Source organism: Lontra canadensis, unplaced genomic scaffold (genome assembly GCF_010015895.1).
Source record: "Lontra canadensis isolate GAN:19392208 unplaced genomic scaffold, GSC_riverotter_1.0 scaffold51, whole genome shotgun sequence".
NCBI classification, from domain to species: domain Eukaryota; kingdom Metazoa; phylum Chordata; class Mammalia; order Carnivora; family Mustelidae; genus Lontra; species Lontra canadensis.
In genome coordinates, this window is record NW_022631045.1 from 4,384,204 (window position 1) to 4,403,846 (window position 19,643).

Below are 19,643 nucleotides of genomic sequence, written 5' to 3' on the forward strand. Positions count from 1 at the left end.
TTATTGACCACTTCCTTTGTGCTAAACTCTTGTCAAATACTTTACATAAACATTGAATGTTCGTAACTTTGGAAAGTAATTCTTTTATATTTTGGTGAAGGAAATCAAAGTTCAGTGAAATTTTTAAATTTGTCTGAAGTCACACATCTACTAAGTGGTGGCTCCCGGTTCCTGAGCTGATACTCTTTAATGCTGCATGTCACACACTCTAAAATTGACAAGAAATACCAATTTCCAGAATTCAATGTGATGCTGAAGTTGTAGGCAGTTGATCTGAATGCACACAAATCAATCACTTTTTAATACACCATCTACCAGGTAAATCTTCAAAATCCAATTGTTTCTGAATGTGCTTACACGTTGGGGCATGGAAGAAGGGAGGAGCTACCAGCACCATGAGGAAATTTCCATTCCAGGTAAATGGAAGTTTTTCCTAAATCCTCTTGTTTTTACTTTCCCCGTAGCAGGAAATAAAGTGGAATGACAGAAGTGCACATACAAAAACATAAATTATAATAAATTTTTAAATTGTCTCCTAAAATATCACCTTTTAGAACAGAAAAATGCTCCTTCCCTCACTCCAGTCCCTACCCTACAACTCCAGGCCGACTTCCCTGTTCCTGCCTCACACGCTCAGGGTTTTTTTTCTCAGTATCTCATTAGGTGGGAACAGATGAAACAGATAACCTCACAAATGTATTACCAATCATTACACTGTAATTCTTTCCAAAAAAGAAGAACTGCCTTAATATTGAGAATTTTGGTTACTGTGTCAAAAAGAAGAAGTAGAAGAAGAACAAGAAGAACAAGAAGAAGAAGAAGAAGAAGAAGAAAAACTCTGCCTATATTCTAACTTATTTAACATTATGAACATTATTTGAAGATTATTTGAAGATTTATGAACATTATTTGAAGACATCACGTTGTTAAATTCACACTCTAACAAACCAGTAACAGTTTTCTTTTTACTTTAGTAAACCGAAGGACATTATCTTCACCATTATTCTTGAGAGAGTGTTGAAGGAGAGTCTGGCTTGGGAGGAAAAACAAAGGCCAGTAACCTAATAACACTATCTGTTCATATAATAACTTATCCTTCCTTTACATGTTATGTGTTAAGTAAAACAGAAAGGAGGCAAAAAGTTTCAAGAGCATGTGGCTAAACTGGGCTACATCACTGAGGTACTAATTTTCTTATCCACCCGGCAAGGTTGCTTTAGGTGACTGAGTACTTTCTGGGAGAACAGAGATGGTCAATTCCATACCTGACAAAAAACTGACTAACACAAGCTTTGTTAAAAAAATAGTATTCCTTTGAAAAATATACAGAACGGATAAATACAATGTAGTATACCCAGATAATGGAATATTATTCAGTAATAAAAAGAATGAATTACAGATACATGCTACAAATGATGAACCATGAAAACTTTCCATTTAAGTAAAGGAAGTCAGCCTCTCAGAAGAGATCATATACTACATGATTCAATGTATACAAAATGTCCCAGAACAGGCAAATCCACAGAGACAAAAAGGAGATTAGTTGTTGCCAAGGTGTGGAAATTGGGGAGAATAGGGCATGACTGCTAATGGGTACAGGTTTCTTTTTGGGATAACAAAAAACGTTCCAATACTGATAATGGTGATGGATGCACAACTCTGTTTATATACTAAAAATCACTGAATTGCAGTCTAAATAGTGGACTTAAATGTATGTAAATTATATCTCAATAAAGCTTTTTTTTTTTAAGGAATACACAGGCATACCAGGGCATAAAGACTGTCAATTTGTAATTATATTAACGAATTAGCTAGAATGTGTAACATTTTCTTTTTGCTAAAATAACAAATGCAAAGAATAATAATTCTTCCACATTTAAGACCACTCTTTTACCACTTGCATGCATTGGTAGCTGGCATTATGCAAATACATTCGTTGAAGGCACAAGCTGGGGGACAGTTCCCAGTTTCTCACATACTAGCCAATTGCTTTCCTTCTCTAAGCTTCACCTGACTCTTGTGTGTAATGTAGGAATTAAAGTACCTAGTTCCTAAGATTGTTTGAAGAATTAATAGGGTAATCCTTGTAAAGCACATAGCACATGCACAGAACAAAATGCTCAGTAAACACTAGTTACTAAAACTTATCACTGAATGTTTCTGGAACTTTCCTGGTCTATGCCCTACCCTCTGCAATGACCTTATCCATATTCACTTTTTCTTATCCATATTCACTTTTTCTTTTTTACCTCTGAACTTTTAATTGGGCTTCTGCTCCTCAAAGGGCACCCTGCTTTTACTGCCTCTACACCTCAGAACTTTGGTGTCATTGGTCTCAGATACTACTATATCATCCATAATCCTGTGGCCTGTGGTCTTCTGGACAGTCTGCAAAGAGTTGCTGCTGTCCAGGGCATCACCCCTCTTCCAGCAGGTGACATGTGGAGATCTCAGCTTCCAACCTGACTGAATATTAAGAAAGGCCTTGTGCTCCATCTGCCTTGTATAATGGCCTCCACCTCCCTTAGGCTGTTCTTCAAGCTGGCTTTCAGGTTTTTCACCGAGTCCAGGTTGCTCTCCAAGGACTGGGCCATATATCTCAGCTCCATGAGGGCCATCTCAGCTGCTCCTATCTCAGCGGTCTGTGAGGGGACCACTGTGATGCTTTCCTCAATCTGCTGGGACCAATACTTGTTCAGCTCCTCTCAGTTCTTCTGAGCCAGCTTATCATACCTGGCCCGGATGTCCGCCATGTTCTTTCCGAGGTCCTGAGACTTGGGGGCATCCAACTCCATGGTCAACCCAGAGCTGGCAAATGGTTTTGTAGACCTTTTACTTCCTCTTCATGGTTCTTCTTCATGAAGAGCAGCTCTCTTGAAGGTTCTCATGAAGAGAACATCAATCTCTGTCTCCAGCTGCAGCCGAGTGACAATGGTGTCATCAATGACCTTGTGGAGCCTGTGGAGAGAATGCTCCACAGACTGGCACGTAGCCAGCTCCATCTCATACTTGACTCCAAGTTTATCAGCAGCAAGATGGGCACTGCCAATCTGCAGAACAACGTGGGCACTGTCCACAGACTTCACAAAGACCTGGGCCCTTAGCTCTTAGATGGTCTTTAAGTAATGCCTCCAGTCTCTGATCCGGGATCCCTTCTTCTTCAGGTAGTCCCAGATTTTGAACTCCAGTCTCTGATTATCAGCCTGCAGCCTCCTTATCCTCTCCAGGGAAGAGGTCAGGTGGTTATTCAGGTCTTCCATGGTCCCCTTCTCACCCTGGATCCCCCTATGCCTGCCAGACCCCCAGCCATCCTAGTGGCCAGGCCTTTAGATCCCCAGATACCCTGTTAATGGGTGGCCTGGGACACAGAGATCCAGAGGCCTGAGCCCCCAGGCATCTGCATAGACACTGGCAGCTGCACTGCTGACTGGTGGGACCCAGTGGTTGGGCAACTACACAGAGCTTAGGGACCAATAGTTGGAGGAGAGAGTGTAATGGGTAATAAAGTTCATGCTGTTCAGGGACGAAGACAAGAGGCAAGGACTCAGGCTCAGGCCACTCATCTATATTCATTTTAAAGATGCTGTCATGGGGCCAGGTGTCAAGGTAGAGGAGACTTAAAGAAAAACTGTAAAAGAGAATAATAGTAAGTTCTTCCTCCTTCATAACAACCATCAGCTTCCTCACTGCCAGTAGTTGGCAGGGAGATAAGCCAGGCCAAAGACTAGGTTATAGGCAGGGTTGTCAGTCACATAACCTGAAGAGGCCTCAGGCCTTTTTTTTTTTTTTAAAGATTTCATTTATTTGTCAGAGAGAGAGAGAGAGAGAGAGAGCGCATGCACAAGAATGGCTGGCAGAGGGAGAAGCAGGCTCCCTGCTGAGCAAGGAGCCCAATGTAGGACTCAATCCCAGGACCCTGGGATCATAACCTGAGCCAAAGGCAGACGCTTAATGACTGAGCCGCCGAGGCATCCCAGCCTCAGGCCTATTCAAAGTCAGACTTTTGCCAGGGCACCCAGATAACTCAATAAAGCAACCAACTCTTGATTGCAGCTCAAGTCATGATGGGGTTGTCAGGCCCAACGCTTGGCACGCAGCCTGCTTAAGATTCTCTCTCTTTCTTCTTCTGTCCTTGCCCCTGGTCTCTCATTCTCTCAAAACAAACAAACAAACAAACAAACAAAAAACCTCCACAAAAAACTAAAGTCAGACTTTACCCAAATACAAGCAGGTCTGTACTGTGGGCTCAATGGCATAACCCCTTTGACGAAGCTTCCAAATGTACACCAACAAAACAAACAACCTCTGTATGTTAGTTTTCCAGAAGGCCAAACTTCTAATGGGTCTGATAAGTTTGATCTGCCAAGATTAAAAAAGAAGGCAATAGGAACAGGTAGATTGACCCATATAACCACGAATTATATGTAAATAACAGAATTCCCTATGTCCACATACAGGTTAGTATCATTATTCCAACTTCCCGTCCTGAACAAGTTATATACAAAACATTTCGACTCATTCCTTCTATTCTAATTTTAAGGTACACTTAAATCCCTCACCTAAGAGAATTGCTAAAAAGTGGCCTATAGGTGTGATCTATATTCTTACATGCATTTTCTCAATCTACAAAATACAACCTCATGATACAACCATGTCAAAACTCCCTCTCCAACTTGAAGGAATCTCCTGAGAAAAAGAAAAACTCTATGTGGATATTTACTTATTTATAATTTCAATGATTTTTTAAAAAAGATTTAATTTGTCAGACAGAAAGAGAGTGTGCGTGCACATTAGAGAGGGCGAACACGAGCAGGGGGAGCAGAAGAGGGAGAAGCAGGCTCCCTGCTGAGCAAGGAGCCTGACATGGAACCCAATCCCAAGACCCTAGGATCATGACCAAAGCTGAAGGCAGGCACTTCATCGACTGAATCAGCCAGGCGCCCCTCAATGGTAATTTCTGAAAGTTATCTGAGGTGGTACAATACTGTAGTTCTAAATACATAACAGAAAAGAGACTCCATGAAAATTTCTTTCTGGTCTTAGAATCATGGTGATATGGTCGCACTGCCCATGTACTAAGTGAGAACGTGGACAAACACATCCCAGAAAATCATATACTGTAGTCGAGAGGGTTTGGGGCAGAACATTACCTCTTATTCAAATGTCTACTGATGTGATAAGGGCCATAACCGAGCATATATATATCCCACGTTATTTTATCAACAGGATTAACAAAGTCTGTAAGAAGACTCAACCAATAAAGGTATTACGATGTTAAATGCTTTGGAAGATATAAAGGGGAGGGGGAAAAGTAATCCTTTTCTTCAAGTAGTTAGCATTTATCCAGGAAAATCATTAATGTATGTATGAAAAATTAATGTGGCAAATGTATGACACTGACAATAAGTGATGTAGAAATAACAGGATAAACTTTGTTAATTCCTGAAGTAATGATTTTAGGATAAATTCCTGGAATTAGGGACACCTGGGTGGCTCAGTTGGTTAAGTGCCTGCCTTCGGTTCAGGTCATGATCCCAGGATTCTGGGATGGAGTCCCTCATCGGGCTCCTTGCTCAGTGAGAGCCTCTCTCCTCCTCTGCCCCTCCCCCTGCTCATGCTCATGTGTGCTTGGGTATGTATGCGCTCTCTCTCTGACAAATAAATAAAATAAATAAAATCTTTGAAAAGAAAGAAAAAGAAGGAAACAAAAAAACTCCTGAATTAGTAGGTCTTGTCCTAAGCTCTTGAAAGAGATTAGAACTTATATAGGCAACAGGTATGAATGTGGGAGACCAAGCAGGAAGGCACTTGGGAAAATTAATGTAGGCTGGCAAAATCAATGTAGTACAAGAAAAAAAAAGCATGAAACAGTCACACTATGAAATGCTTCTAACCATAAGTTAAGGTGGTTAGACTGACTATATAGTCAAGAAAAATCCATCAAAAGTTTTGGTACATTCTACTGTTCCCAGACACTTCTGCCCCTTCAATCTGTCCGATAAACTGAGCCTTCCTGCAAAATGCAGTTCTCTCTCTCTCTCTCTCTCTCTCTTTTTTTAAGATTTTACTTATTTATTTGACAGAGATCACAAGTAGGCAGAGAGGCAGGCCGGCGGCGGGTGGGGGGGTGGAGGCGGTGAGTAGGCTCCCTGCTGAGCAGAGAGCCCAATGCAGAGGTCTATCCTAGGACCCTGGGATCATGACCCGAGCTGAAGGCAGAGGCTTTAACCCACTGAGCCACCCAGGAGCCCCTATACCTGCAAAATGCAGTTCTAATGTAACTTCCACACTGAAGCTTTCCCAAAGTTAGAACACAGTGATTCTCAAACACTGTATGACAATTACTGGGTGTCTTGTTAAAAAGCCAGCAAAGTACTGTTTATCCTTTAGCCTCTAGGAATCAACAGTCAGAGCAAACTAATTTATACTCTAAGGAATGTCATAAGACCACCATCTTATGTTGATAGGATTCTATAAAAATATTTGTTTCACTTTCCCATGCTTGTCACCAAGCTTCTCCCTAGTGAGCTAAGTCTGTTAAGCATAAATAACTATGATTTGCTAGGTTCTACTTTTAGAACCAACAACTGAAAAACCATATAACATAATACGTCAAAATTACAAAATGCATCAAACTACCAGTTCTTTTTCATTAAATTAACTTCTGGGCTATATGAGCATACAGTCAAGTTTCCTTCTCTTTACAAACTCGTATCCACAGCCTTCAGATTTCTTCTTATTCTCACTCATTCCCCAGGCAAACATACCTGTTTAATAAGATCAAACCAATGCACCTTCAAATAAAAGTACCTACTGCAATTCAATACTGACTGTGTTGCTCTCCCACAGAAGAACGTCGTTGTCAGCTACAAATATTCCCAGTTTTGAACAGACATCAAGGGTAGATTTTTAAAAGTGGCTTGTCAGCTCCAATAATGGTGTTTCCTTTCCAACACTACCATCTTCCCACACCCATCTTTGCCCAAAGGAGTTCTTCCAGCAATTTTGAAAAGAGTACAAATCGATACAAGGGAAGACAATCAAGGTGGTGGCAACCAGACCTTAATGGTGTCAGTTTCTTTAGATGACATTTATAACCACAGACCGTAACTCAAAACAGGAAATGTATTCTAATCTGGTGTCTTCAGTGATTTTGTAAAGAACCAACCAAACCAATACAGGATCATAAAACAGAATTATTTTTTACAAGATTTATTTATTTATTGAGAGAGAGGGATAGAGAGAGGGAGCATGTGTGTACCAGTGAAGGGAGGGGCAGAGGGAGAGGAAGCTAAGCATGGAGGCTGACCTGGGGCTAGATCCCAAGACCCTGAGATTATGACCCGAGTCAAAATTAAGAGTTGGCTGCTCAACCGACTGAGCCACCCAGGTGCCCCCAACAGAATTATTTCAAATGACACAAATATTTTTTAAATTTGAAAAGTTAAAATCCCAACAGTTTTATGTAACTTAAGAAGCTGATTCTAGGGGCGCCTGGGTGGCTCAGTGGGTTAAGCCGCTGCCTTCGGCTCAGGTCGTGATCTCAGGGTCCTGGGATCGAGTCCTGCATCGGGCTCTCTGCTCAGCAGGGAGCCTGCTTCTCTCGGTCTCTCTCTGCCTGCCTCTCTATCTACTTGTGATCTCTCTCTGTCAAATAAATAAATAAAATCTTTAAAAAAAAAAAAAAAGAAGCTGATTCTAAAAGTCATTCAAAACACTATACTAATTTTTTAATGCAGAGGAGAGAGGATATCTTATCAGATTTCAAATCTATAAAGTGATACTATTGAAAGCAATGTGATAGTAGCATAATAAAAACAAGTTAAATCGAATAAAATACGCTAGCAAGTTCAAAACTAAAGTACATGTGGTAATTTAGTATAACAGAGATGGCAGTCTTAAGTGTGAAAATCATAAAATACTCCACAAATCATGAAGAGCCAACATCCCCATTGGTGGAAGAAGGCAGTTATCAGATCCCTATACTTCACATTTTATTAAAATACATTCCATATATACTGAGGAGTTAAACGCATAAACTAGAAGAAGATATAAAAAGAATATTTAATATTAGTGTGAGGGAAGCTTTCCTAAGCAGAAACAAACAAAAAAGGAAATACTGGTAGATTTTATGACATATATAATTAAAATGCTAAAGGGTACAAGATATCATATTGTTAAAAGAGGATACCAGATAGGGAAAACATATCTGCACTCTATGTCACAAAGAAAGCTAACCATTAACTATACAATGAATGAGTTAGAAGACAATGCATTATTCATAATATATAAAGAATTACTGGGCAAAAGAAGATTAAAAGGTAATTCAAAGGAAATTCAAATGAATAGTAAATAAAGAACAACCTAACAATCTCATTGCTAGCAATCAAGGAAATGCCAATTAAAATAGTAGAATATCATTTTCACCCAAATGACTTACCAAAAGGGGGAAAAAAAAAAGGCTTTCTGTTAGTGACACTTTGGGACATACACTGTTAGTGGTAGTAGAAACAGACTTTTTGAAGAACAATTTGGTAGTATTTTATGCTCAGTATACAATGAGTAAACTCAGTAAATCTTTTAGAAATCTTAATGAAATAATCATACAAGTGTACAAAGATACACATGTGTGTGTACAATAACGAAACAAGAGTGATCAGGGATGGTTCTAAGAACTTTATATAGATCAACTCACTTAATTCTCACAATAACCCTACAATATAGGGTCTGGTATTATCATTCCCATCTTGCAGATAAGGAAACCAAGGCAGAGAGTGGTTAAGTAATCTGTCCAAAGTCACAGAGGTAATAAGCGGCGCAAGGAGTCAAACCCAGATGTTCTGACTCCAGCATCTGAGCTCTTAACTACTATAGGTCTATTGCCTCCCAAATGAGGACGTCCACTGCAATCTTGTTTATAAGAGCAAAATACTGGTAAGTCTGTCTTGTCCATGATCAAAGATTGGTAAACTAATAACGATCAGCCATCATGTATAAAAAATAGGTGATGCAGAGCCAGCACACACACAAACATATTTACAATACAGTAAGTGAAAGTAAGTCACAAAAAAGGTTTAGCATACTTTCATTTGTATCTTAAAAACAACCTCTTTATGTAGGTTTGTATGTACATACAGTGTTCTTTTTCGGGGGTCTTTGTCTAAAAAATTAACATCAAATGTTAATAATGGTGTCTTTTGGTTTTGGGGAGAAATGGATTAGGCAGGAAGGGTAAAACATATTTTTATATTAGGTGCCTTCTTTTGCAATTGGCATGTTATTACTTTTAGATCAAAAAAAAAAAAATCTAACTGGGGGCCTGAGCCAGTTAAGCCTCTGCATTCGGCTCAGGTCACGATCCCTGAGTCCTGGGATCGAGCAAAGAATCTGCTTCTCCCCCTGCCTCTCCCCAGGCTTGTTCACTTTCTCTCAAAATAAATAAATAAATCTTAAAACCACAACAAATCTAACAAGCAAACCAGGAAGTAGAACCATGATGCTAATAGTAAGACTGACACGACTGGATCTGCCCCATATGATCAGTGAAGTTTGCTGTGCTCATGGCCATAGGCTGGACAACGCTAAACCTGCCAAGTTGTGACATTGATTATAAACCAGTGAATTATTATATAAACTCAGTGGAAGAGTAACACTAATGAGAGTCAAACTGCTCGGGTGCAAATTGCAACTCCACTACTGACTAGCTTTAGGGTTTCAAGGAAATCGTTTAACCTCTCTCTGTCTCATTTTCCTCATCATAAAAGGGGGATAATGCTATTTGTCTCAGGTCTAATATTTGTAAAGTCCTTTTAATAATACCTGCAGAAAGCAAATATATATAACAATGTATACACGCATTTTGATGAAAATAACAAGAAAAAAACACGTATGAGCACTCTGATGTTATGCTTAAGCATCATTTCCCTATTCAAAGACTATATTAACAACCTCTGTGAGATAAATTAAGCGCATCACACAGATTAAGCGCAAAACTAGTTTTAAGGCTATGTAGACATGGGTACGAATACTGCACCATGATGTAAAATGTGTTTCTCACAGTCAGAAGAGTGTCAAAGTCACTGCACAGAGCACACCAGTGAGTGGCCTCGAGCTCTGTCCTCTGTGGCCACACAGAGAACAAACCTCACCACAGCGAGCCTGGACTCTTTCATCACAAGGGCTGTACAGTAAACACACAGTTTGCAAACCTTAACATACAGAGAAATATTCTGTTTTAAAGCAAATTCAAAATACTTTCTTTCCTAAAATATCCTTTCTATTGTCTCTAGATTAAATCCATGTACCCATTAATATTTTTAATTGGGACCAAGCAATCCTCCCCCTCAAACTTTTTTCCTTCCCAGCCAAAGCTCATCTTGATTTTAAGGTACCTCAATGCAAATTCTCATATTTTGTAGGTTTACTTAGAAATTTTTAATCCTGTCACCTCAACAGACAATACAAACAGCAATGAAATATAATGCCCCACCCAAAGTAAGAATCAATTTTATTTTCTGTCATAACTATGTTTCTAGAATAAAAGTATGATACATTGTAATTGGCCTATTAATGTTAGATATTTGGGATTAGGCTTATTTCAGTATCTAAATCAATTTATTCAGCATATTTTAAACCTAAACGCCCTCAAAATGTTTTTGCCAGTATACTGAGTCTAACACAGCATTTCTCCCAATTATGTCTTACATCTTCACATAACCTATCTAAAATGACGTAAATTAGGGGCTCCTGGGTGGCTTAGTCGGTTAAGTGTCTGTGTTTGGCTCAGGTCATGATCCCAGGGTCCTGGGCTACTTGCTCAGCAAGGAACCTGCTTCTCCCTCTCTCTCTGACTGCTTCTCGCCCGCTTATGATCTCTTTCTCTCTCTGTGACAAATAAATAAAATCTTTTAAAAAATTTTAAAAATAAAATGAAATAAATTGTAAAGTCCCAGGAACCTCTAGCGAGACCCCCTGAAGTGGGGGTGGGGCAGAGGAGCAGGGAGACTAGAATTAACTTAGATCCTTTTTCTCAATGTTTCTTGGATCTTCTTCCCATTCTAGAAACAGTAACTGGAATATCATGAACATAAGCTCAGTGAAAGCCAACTTAGAAATTCTTCAGTTCGATCCTCCCATTCAACAGATGATGCAATCTAGACCTGGAGAAGTTAAGTGACTTCCTCAGAATCATGTGCTTTGGACTGAAGCAATACATGATTATGGGACTGCTAACATCTCTCCATCCACTTGAAAAACTAGCCCAGGATTATAAATACTAATTAACCACATGCATTTAAACTGCAGAACTGCAAGCAACTAATACAACCACAAGTCCTGTATTACCAAAAAAATGTACATGTCTTGTTGGTATGTCATATAGAACTTTTCAAATCACTTAAGTGAAATAATTACTTAAGGTATTTTATTTATTGCTAAGTCTCATTTTACAAAAAAAAAAAAAAAAAAAAAAAAAAAGCTTAACCCTGAAATTATTACTTCCTTGTCCCACATCAAAGCTAAGGATTAAACTCTTTGACAAATTAACTAGTACTTAAAACACAGGATCACAATTATCATCAAATTTTTAGTATCTACATTTTTACATTAATAAAGTTTCTCCTACTGTCTTTTAAAGTAAATAATTTTCTGTTGCAAATGGAAGAAGAATAATAATAAACTTATAAAAATCCAATTTTCTCTGGGTTTCATACCTGTTGTTCATCCTCCATGACGTTACTAGCAAATTCAAATACTAAGTCGTTCTGTTGGACAACAGCAGCCATAATAAAGCATTCCCCTTAGATCCACATGAGAAAAATTCCAAGCAGGTTCAAGTATGAGGCAGCAGAATCCAGTGACCAATTTGGGTAAAAAACCCTCAGCTAAGTCTGTGAAGTTACTGTAAACCAGGTTTTCTTTAGGGATGGCGCTTCAAATTTTCTTGGTTCACTGGTATTTTAGTCAAACAGAGGCAATTTTTCTGAAATTTTTCTTGTCTAGAGCTTCTTGGCCTGAAAAATAGAAGTTTAAGTTAGTTATGAAAAAAGCAATCATACCCATTTAGAATATAACAATAAATATTGAGGACAGTATCTCCAATGTGTTTTTTGTTAATGTTTTTAAACAAAACTAACATGACTGATGAACACAGGCTTTTTCTTTTTAAGTTGGATATGTATTTTCTTCAAAAATTTCATTCTTGCTAAGATAAAATCGCTTCTCATTTCTCAAAGTGCAGCCATTCTCTCTTCTTCCCTCACCCCAGTTAAACTATAGTTAAAGTACCAAATACTTAAAAAAAAAAAAATCCACCCAGCAATAACTAGGTTTGTAATTGCAATAAAGGACATATAAACAATTTCCTTCTTGCCAGTAACCCAGCAAACCGCACAGGAATTGCTACTCCATGAGTAATTTCATCTGTATATTTTTTGCCTTAGGAGAAACACATACAGTACCCTGTTATGCCTAATATACATAAGAATTTAAATCTGTCTAATACTTTAAAGTTTAGTAAGTACTATTTTAAGAGCTTTAAAAAATAAACAGATATTAAAGTCCATTCTTTCTGTTCTTTAAAAAGGTTTCTGATAAGTAGAATGTTTTACCATGCTTAAGCCTGTCTTCAGTGGCTTCTTTTTTAATGCACTGAAATGTATCCTTATCTCTAGCACAGGCTTGCAAGCAACAGGAAGGAAACGGCACTTGACCACGTCATGGCAAATTAAAACATGCAAAGAACTGCACTTTACAATAGTAGAAAAACAGAAACGCAACTTAAGAGTGAAAACAATTTCGCAGTGGAGGGAGAAATGCTTAAAAAGTGCCTGTCAAAGATGTTTCCTATTTAAAAAAAAAAGTTACAAAAGTAGAAGGAAAAATTTTTTAATTCATCACAATTTTATGAAATACTGTGTATGTTTATGGCTATAAATGTGATATGAAATGAAAGATTACAAAAATTACCACATTAAATTACATCTACTACTTGGAAACAGCATTTACAATTTTAGTTTCAAAGAGACAAATTAGGGAATGAAGCTGAGCTGGTCAATTAGTTTCCCTGAAAACTTAAATCCAACTAGCATATGCCAGCCGAATCAAATAGTCAATTTCCTAATTTCAGTAAAGCTGATTCCCTATATACTCTGGACCCTATGGGTCATCATGGATAACTGTAATTTTCCTAACTGGGAACCAAAATAAAATAAGGTTTAAGAATCCAACTCAGGTGCTACTTCTATTCATTGAACTGATTCTAACCCAGCAGTCTCCCACATCTATTCCACCCCACCTCTTTCTATAACGAGTTCAACTCCAGTACTAGAAAAGCATTTTTATTTTTAGTGCATTCAAGTAGTTTTTCAGCAATGTACCATAACTAGAGGGGAAAACAATGCATTGACCTAAACTGAACATGGACAGACATATAAGCATAAGACAAACATTTGGCTTTGGACAAATGTTACTTACAATCTTTCCCCTTAAATTATTACCCAATCTCATTCTTCTGTACTGTACTTGCTTTCTTATGGTCTCCCCCACTTTTTTAAAAGATTTTATTTGTTTGAGAGAGAGAGAACAAAGGCAGGGAGGAGGGGCAGAGAGAGGCAGATGCAGACCCCTCACTGAGCAGGGAGCCTAATGCAGGGCTCCATCCCAGGACCCTGGAATCATGACCTGAGCCGAAGGCAGACACTTAACTGACTGGCCACCTACGTGTCTCCTTCTTATGTTCCTTCACACAGACTGTATTCATTCTTGCCTCTCTTCTTAAATACTATTTATTCCCCATTCCCAGAATACCTCTCCCTCCTCAGCATCCATTCACATCTATCTCACTCAAGTATCAAGTCCCGTTTCTTTCATAAACCTCCCAAATCTCTACACCTCCACCTATTGGAATCACTCCCTTCAGAAATACAGCACTTCCGGTCCGCTAAGTTAGCACTAACTGCAAATTGTTTCACATTTGAAAATTATGTCTCCTTAATTCAACTGAATAAATGTTTGAGTGCCTGCTATTTTGAAAACAATATGCCAGGGAGCAAAATACAGCAAATCTTCTCTGGGGAAGTAACCACTGTCTAAAAATACCTTCTGTACCTCACAAACCTGTGTGCCCACAGTAATGTAAAAAGGATTATACTGAGGTGCCAGGGGGGCTCTTGGGTCATGATCTCAGGGTCCAGCGATTGAGCCTGTGCCTGGTTCCCTGCTCAGAGGGAAGTCGGCTTGTCCCTCTTCCCTCTGCCCCTCCCCCTGCTTTTGCGCTCTCTCTCTCAAATAAATAGAATCTTTAAAAAGAAAGTATAACCACAATCAAGGATGTTTCCTGGTAACAAAAGTTTCTCTGTAAAAGGTATAGATTCCAAAAGGCCCATTCCAAATCCATTTATTTGTAAATACAAAGTGACTCTCTACCAGTGACCAATGTGAACACATCTATGTAAAGTTAAGTTTCACTTTCTTTTCCACGGCAATCGTATACCTTTTCTTAGCATTTCCACACTATTATGTGTTAATAAATGTTCAAAAATGTCAAAAATAAGTTCAAGCAATCAACATACCCACACCCTTCAATACACACTAACACCCAGGTAATAAACCACAACTGAAATGAGTGTCCATGATCACTAAGCCAGTTGTTAGGACAGACAGAGACACCTTCAGTCTGGTGGGTAGCTTTTGCCCATTTTTATACAGAAGTTCACAAACTGAAAATGTGTAAGAAAGGCTTTGGAATTACTTTACTGGCCTAATCAGGTCTCTGATCCTCTTGTCTTCTCTCCTTCCCATGCCTTCTTCTCTCAGTAGTTATATAACCTATGGCACCAAGAGGGATCTTGGGAAGCAATTTCCTGATTCTGGATCTAGAGGCATCACCCAAACATATTAGAGATACTTAAAGAACAAAGCTCCATTGCATCACAATCTTTTCAGTAATAGAAGAGACTGAATATCTAGATCAGTGATTTGGTTTTTCATGAATGAATTGAGTCCCTGTGCCCAAGGTCTCACTATCTGAAGGCTTAACACCTCTGCAAAGAGACCCCTCACCTCCCAAATCAGGACTCTGCCCAGGGCAAGAGTACACAGCCCAGCCTCTAAAACTACCCAAGTCCTCTGTGCTCTGATAGCTTGAAACACAGATTTCTAAGTAAATACATATATATATCAAATTGGGGGGAAAAATTTCCATCTCAAGTTCAGCTCCTCATCTCCAAATCCAGTCACTATATTAGAGAAGTTCACAACGGTGCCCCTCAGAGTCAATGTGTCTAAAACATGTTCAAATGGAACTTACATTTTATTTCTCAAAGTTGCTCTAGTATGAAAAAAGACATGAGTACTCAGAATGAAGAGAAAAAGGTGTTTTTTTGCTTTCACCTAACAAATTACAAGGTCTTCAGTTAACTCTAAGTATTATAACCACCAACTATATGTATGATATTCAGGAACATGCTGCGTCATTAGTAATTCTCAAACCTACTTCATTTTCAAAGTGTCACTTAGTCTTTATAAAATAACAAGAAAAAATATAAGTGAACACCGTTTATCCAATACAGGCATAAACAGCTACCTTATTTGCTCAACTATGGAAAGTCACCTAGTTGAACAACCATTGAATAGCAAAAACTCCCCAAGTTGGCTCTCGGGTCTTTAAACTAGATCGGATCACATTCTTCTTGTCCCAGGAGACATGCCACAGGAGGGTCTCAACAATAAGGTTCCTACTTTTTTATCGCCAAAATAAGCTGCAGAGTTATGGTCAAATTATAAAGCACGCAAAAACAGTTTAAACAGCACAAGCTCTGGAGTCAGACCACCTGGATTTGAATCTTCTGCACTGTGACCTTGGACAAGATACTTTATGTCAGTGTCCCCCTTCTGTAAAATGGGTAGAAAATATTACACCAACATCCAGAGTTGCTGTGAAGATGGGATACAAACTCCATGTACAGAATGCCTGGCAGATAACTTCTGTTCCATAAACGTTAGCTTCAATACAGCTTCCGCACAATGCAAGAGACGAGTAACAGGTGTGTGCCACGTGACTGATTCGTCCTTAAGTCTCATTTCCATACTCTTTGGGAATCTCCTTGACCACAGCTATTTGCTAGACTCCAACAGAGAATACTATACAGCCCGTTATCAACAAAAGTATAATTCTATCCCAGCGCCTGAAAATTTGGCACCTACTTGATAAATCCAGCTGCTTCTAGGCTCGGACCTCACCCTGTCTGGCAAGTTTCCCCTAACACAGAGTTCCATTATGCCCCTGTTCCAAACAAAATGAATTTACTGATTGTAAACACAAACCCTCAGCAGCATTGATGGCTCCTACAACCAACTCAGTCTATTTTGTTTAATTTATTATAAAATATTTCGGTTATTATAAAAACATGACAATCAAAATCAGCTTTTAACTTCTCATACCTGCTTTTTTAATCCCTGATTGAACATAGATTTAAGTTTCCTTCAAAGGGGTTCTAAACACAAGGGTCTAAAAACCTATTAATTCATAATGATATTTAAAAACAAATAATTGCTACCCTTTGGAAGTTACCAGGTCACCAACTCATTACACTCAAAAGGAAAATTAGTAAACAAAAAGTATGACAAAAATGTTTTGAACAATTCTAGCCCAAAGGAGGTACAAATAGCTTAGAGCAATGGGGTGATTGAAAGATTACCTTTAATAAAATATGCAGACAGTGCTTACATTTATGTATATATGCATGTTTATAAAGTTGAAAGTAATTAAAGAACTGGCCTTTTTTTTTTTTTTTTTTTTTAGATTTTATTTATTTATTTGATAGACAGAGATCAGAAGTAGGCAGAGAGGCAGGCAGAGAGAGAGAGAGGAAGGGAAGCAGGCTCGCTGCTGAGCAGAGAGCCCGATGCGGGGCTCGATCCCAGGACCCTGGGATCATGACCTGAGCCGAAGGCAGAGGCTTAACCCACTGAGCCACCCAGGCGCCCCAAGAACTGGAATTCTATAGTAACTCCAGACACCAGATGCCGAATATCAGAACAGAAAATATTTTTATATGAAGTGATAACCTAATAAAAGGCCCTTTTCAACATATAGACATACACAACATAAGAAAAGCAAGCATATTTGGAAAAACCATTACCTTAGAAGAAACACAGTAGAAATGAAAAGAAATCAAATAAGAAAAGTAAGAGGAAAAAAAAGCTAGGTAAATTAAAATGAGAAGCAAGCAATAAACTCATAAACTGTAACGACTGGGATTCTTGTGTGATATACTACAGTCAGGACTTTTCATGTGTTTTCTAATACAGTAGAATGCTTTACACATTAGCTTCCAGAAGAAATGAAAACAATAAATCGGCGGTACCAAGATATATTCTGTACAATCATCCCAGGGCCTGTCTGTTCTCAATCTAAAAAGTGTGGAATTACACAATTTTAAAGCTGAAAAAAACCCTAAGGATTACATAAATCAACACAGTCACTGACCAGCTAAAGAATTTGGGCCTGGCACTATCTGACTTGTCCAAGGTCACAAAGAAAGTTAGTGGCAAAGAAAGCAAGGAGGCCCAAGTTCCCAGCCCCATTCTCTACTCATGCCCCTGTATTTACATTAATAGAATCTCATCAGTATTGTTCTTTAGCAGAGTATCTGGAAACAAAGAAATCTTTTACACAAGGATATGCAGTGATCTCTACACTATTCTGTGCAAACTTCTGATACGTAGTAAATCATTTTTAATCATATTTTTACCTGGAACAACTTTAAGTACAGGAGTTTGTAGATTTCTGTTATTGTTTTAAATCTTAAAGTTTTACTATTATTATTTTTTCCTAAGCTCTATCGTATCATACCATTTGCTTTACCTTCACTCAGCCAAGAGAGTGAAAACATTAATAAACCTTTTTTTTTCCAAAGATTGTTTATTTGCGAGAGAGAGAGAGAGAGAGAGAGAGAGAACACATACACACAGAAGGAGAAGGAGAAGCAGACTCCCCTCTGGGCAGGGAGCCTGACCCAGAGCTAGATCCCTGGACCCTGGGATCATGACCTGAGCTGAAGGCAGATGTTCAAGGGACTAAGCCACCCAGGTGCCCCTTTAGAAACCTTTTCATAAAAAGCTACCACAACTTAATAATCAATGAAAATACTTGAAAACAAATTTTAACTAATATTATTCTTGCTAATTCTTTGAATACAGTATTTCTATCACTTAAATTTTTAAAAATGTGAATATGGAAAAAATGATTTAAAAAACACACCAAAATGTAGTTACAGTTAAGTAACCAGATTTGAACTTCCCCAAACAAGCATGGTTGGTCTCTCAGTTCCTAGTGAATAAGAAAGAAAGAACAAAAAGGGGCACCAATTGCAAAATAAATCTCACTGCATTAGCACTAACTCGTGTACTCTATACACAACACAGAAGTGAAAAAGATACAAGTCAATGTCACAAGAGGAATAAATCATTCCCCAATGCACTGAGGGGTCTCATATTTAGTTCAAAAAGAAAATGTTTCAAAAAATGAAAAAGAAAAACTTTCTATGTCCCTACCTTTTATTTCAAAAATATTCAAAGGATTTAAGAAAATTTAGGAGAAGTTTAAAAATATGTCCTTGAAACCATACTAGTACCAATATCTTCTAAATAGCTATTCTGCCTAAAGCACCTTTCCTGCAGTTTGGGGTGGGGGAGAAGGGGAAGGGAAACTGAAGTGCCTAGAACTTTCTGAAAAATATAATTTTACTTTTGTGTGAATGATGCACAAACTGGTGTTTTTGGTCAGGCTTCCAGTGACATAAGCAAAACTGAAGCAGGCCGTGGAAAACATGAAGAAGCTCATCTTACCTCAAGCACTGTAAGGTAAAAACAGACACACACACAGTCAATATGATCAAGCCAAGAGGCTGACTTCTCTGTGCTTGCGTCTTTCTGCTGACACCCAGATGTTCAGTTCCAGGACTCTGAGGGCAGGCTGCAATTACTCACTGCCTAGACCTGAAATTCTGGTTCTTCCACATTGTTCTCCACTTCCATCCTTGGCCACCCCGGCCTACCTGGTGTCAGGTTACACTCAGGGAGCATTCACAGCTCCTTGCAAAACAGCCAAACAGACCACATACCTAGACCTGTCAATACCTGCGGTCTCAAGATTAACCCTTTTTCTGTACGTGTTCTGCAAATGAGAGAATTTAAAACCAAAGCGAGATAGCCAACAGTAATCAGATAGTGTTTTAACCTTGGTCCTAAAAAAAAAAAAAAAAAAAAATTAACTCCTTTCCCTTCTCAAAAAAAGTTGAAAGTGATAATTATCAAAATGTCATTAATGGGTGCTTTTTATTATATAGATAAACTGAAGGAACTTTCTTCCCTCCAGCACCCAAAACCTGAACTCTGACAGAAACACACCTGTCCAGGAAACACAAACATGCTCCAATGGGCTTATCAGCAAAGCCAGAAAATCTCTCAAGAGTCAACTTGCAGGGAAATTCTGTTTCGTTTCTGGGGTTGTTTATTCCCCAGTTAATATATTCGTCCTCTTAGAAGATGCTAGAACAATGGTTCCCCCACCTGAACACACAGCAGGTTTCCATCAGTAACAGTGTTTCACTCTGGTCCAGACTGCAGGAGAAAAGCCAGGG

The 19,643-nt window shown here is 38.6% G+C and overlaps 1 protein-coding gene and 1 pseudogene across 4 annotated transcripts in view; both read right to left on the reverse strand.

Moving 5' to 3' along the window:
- ELF1 (E74 like ETS transcription factor 1) overlaps window positions 1-19,643 on the reverse strand; it is a 106,756-nt gene that overhangs the window by 33,579 nt on the left and 53,534 nt on the right. For 3 of the 4 annotated variants that reach the window (XM_032873923.1, XM_032873924.1, XM_032873921.1), the window contains one exon: window positions 11,712-12,011. In XM_032873923.1, coding sequence (XP_032729814.1) covers window positions 11,712-11,783 — 72 coding nt within the window. In that variant the 5' untranslated portion in view covers window positions 11,784-12,011. Of the gene's footprint in view, window positions 1-11,711; window positions 12,012-12,608; window positions 12,692-19,643 lie in introns of those variants that run through there. The other variant, XM_032873922.1, reaches the window with a different exon arrangement.
- Window positions 2,227-3,780, reverse strand: LOC116877299 (annotated as a pseudogene).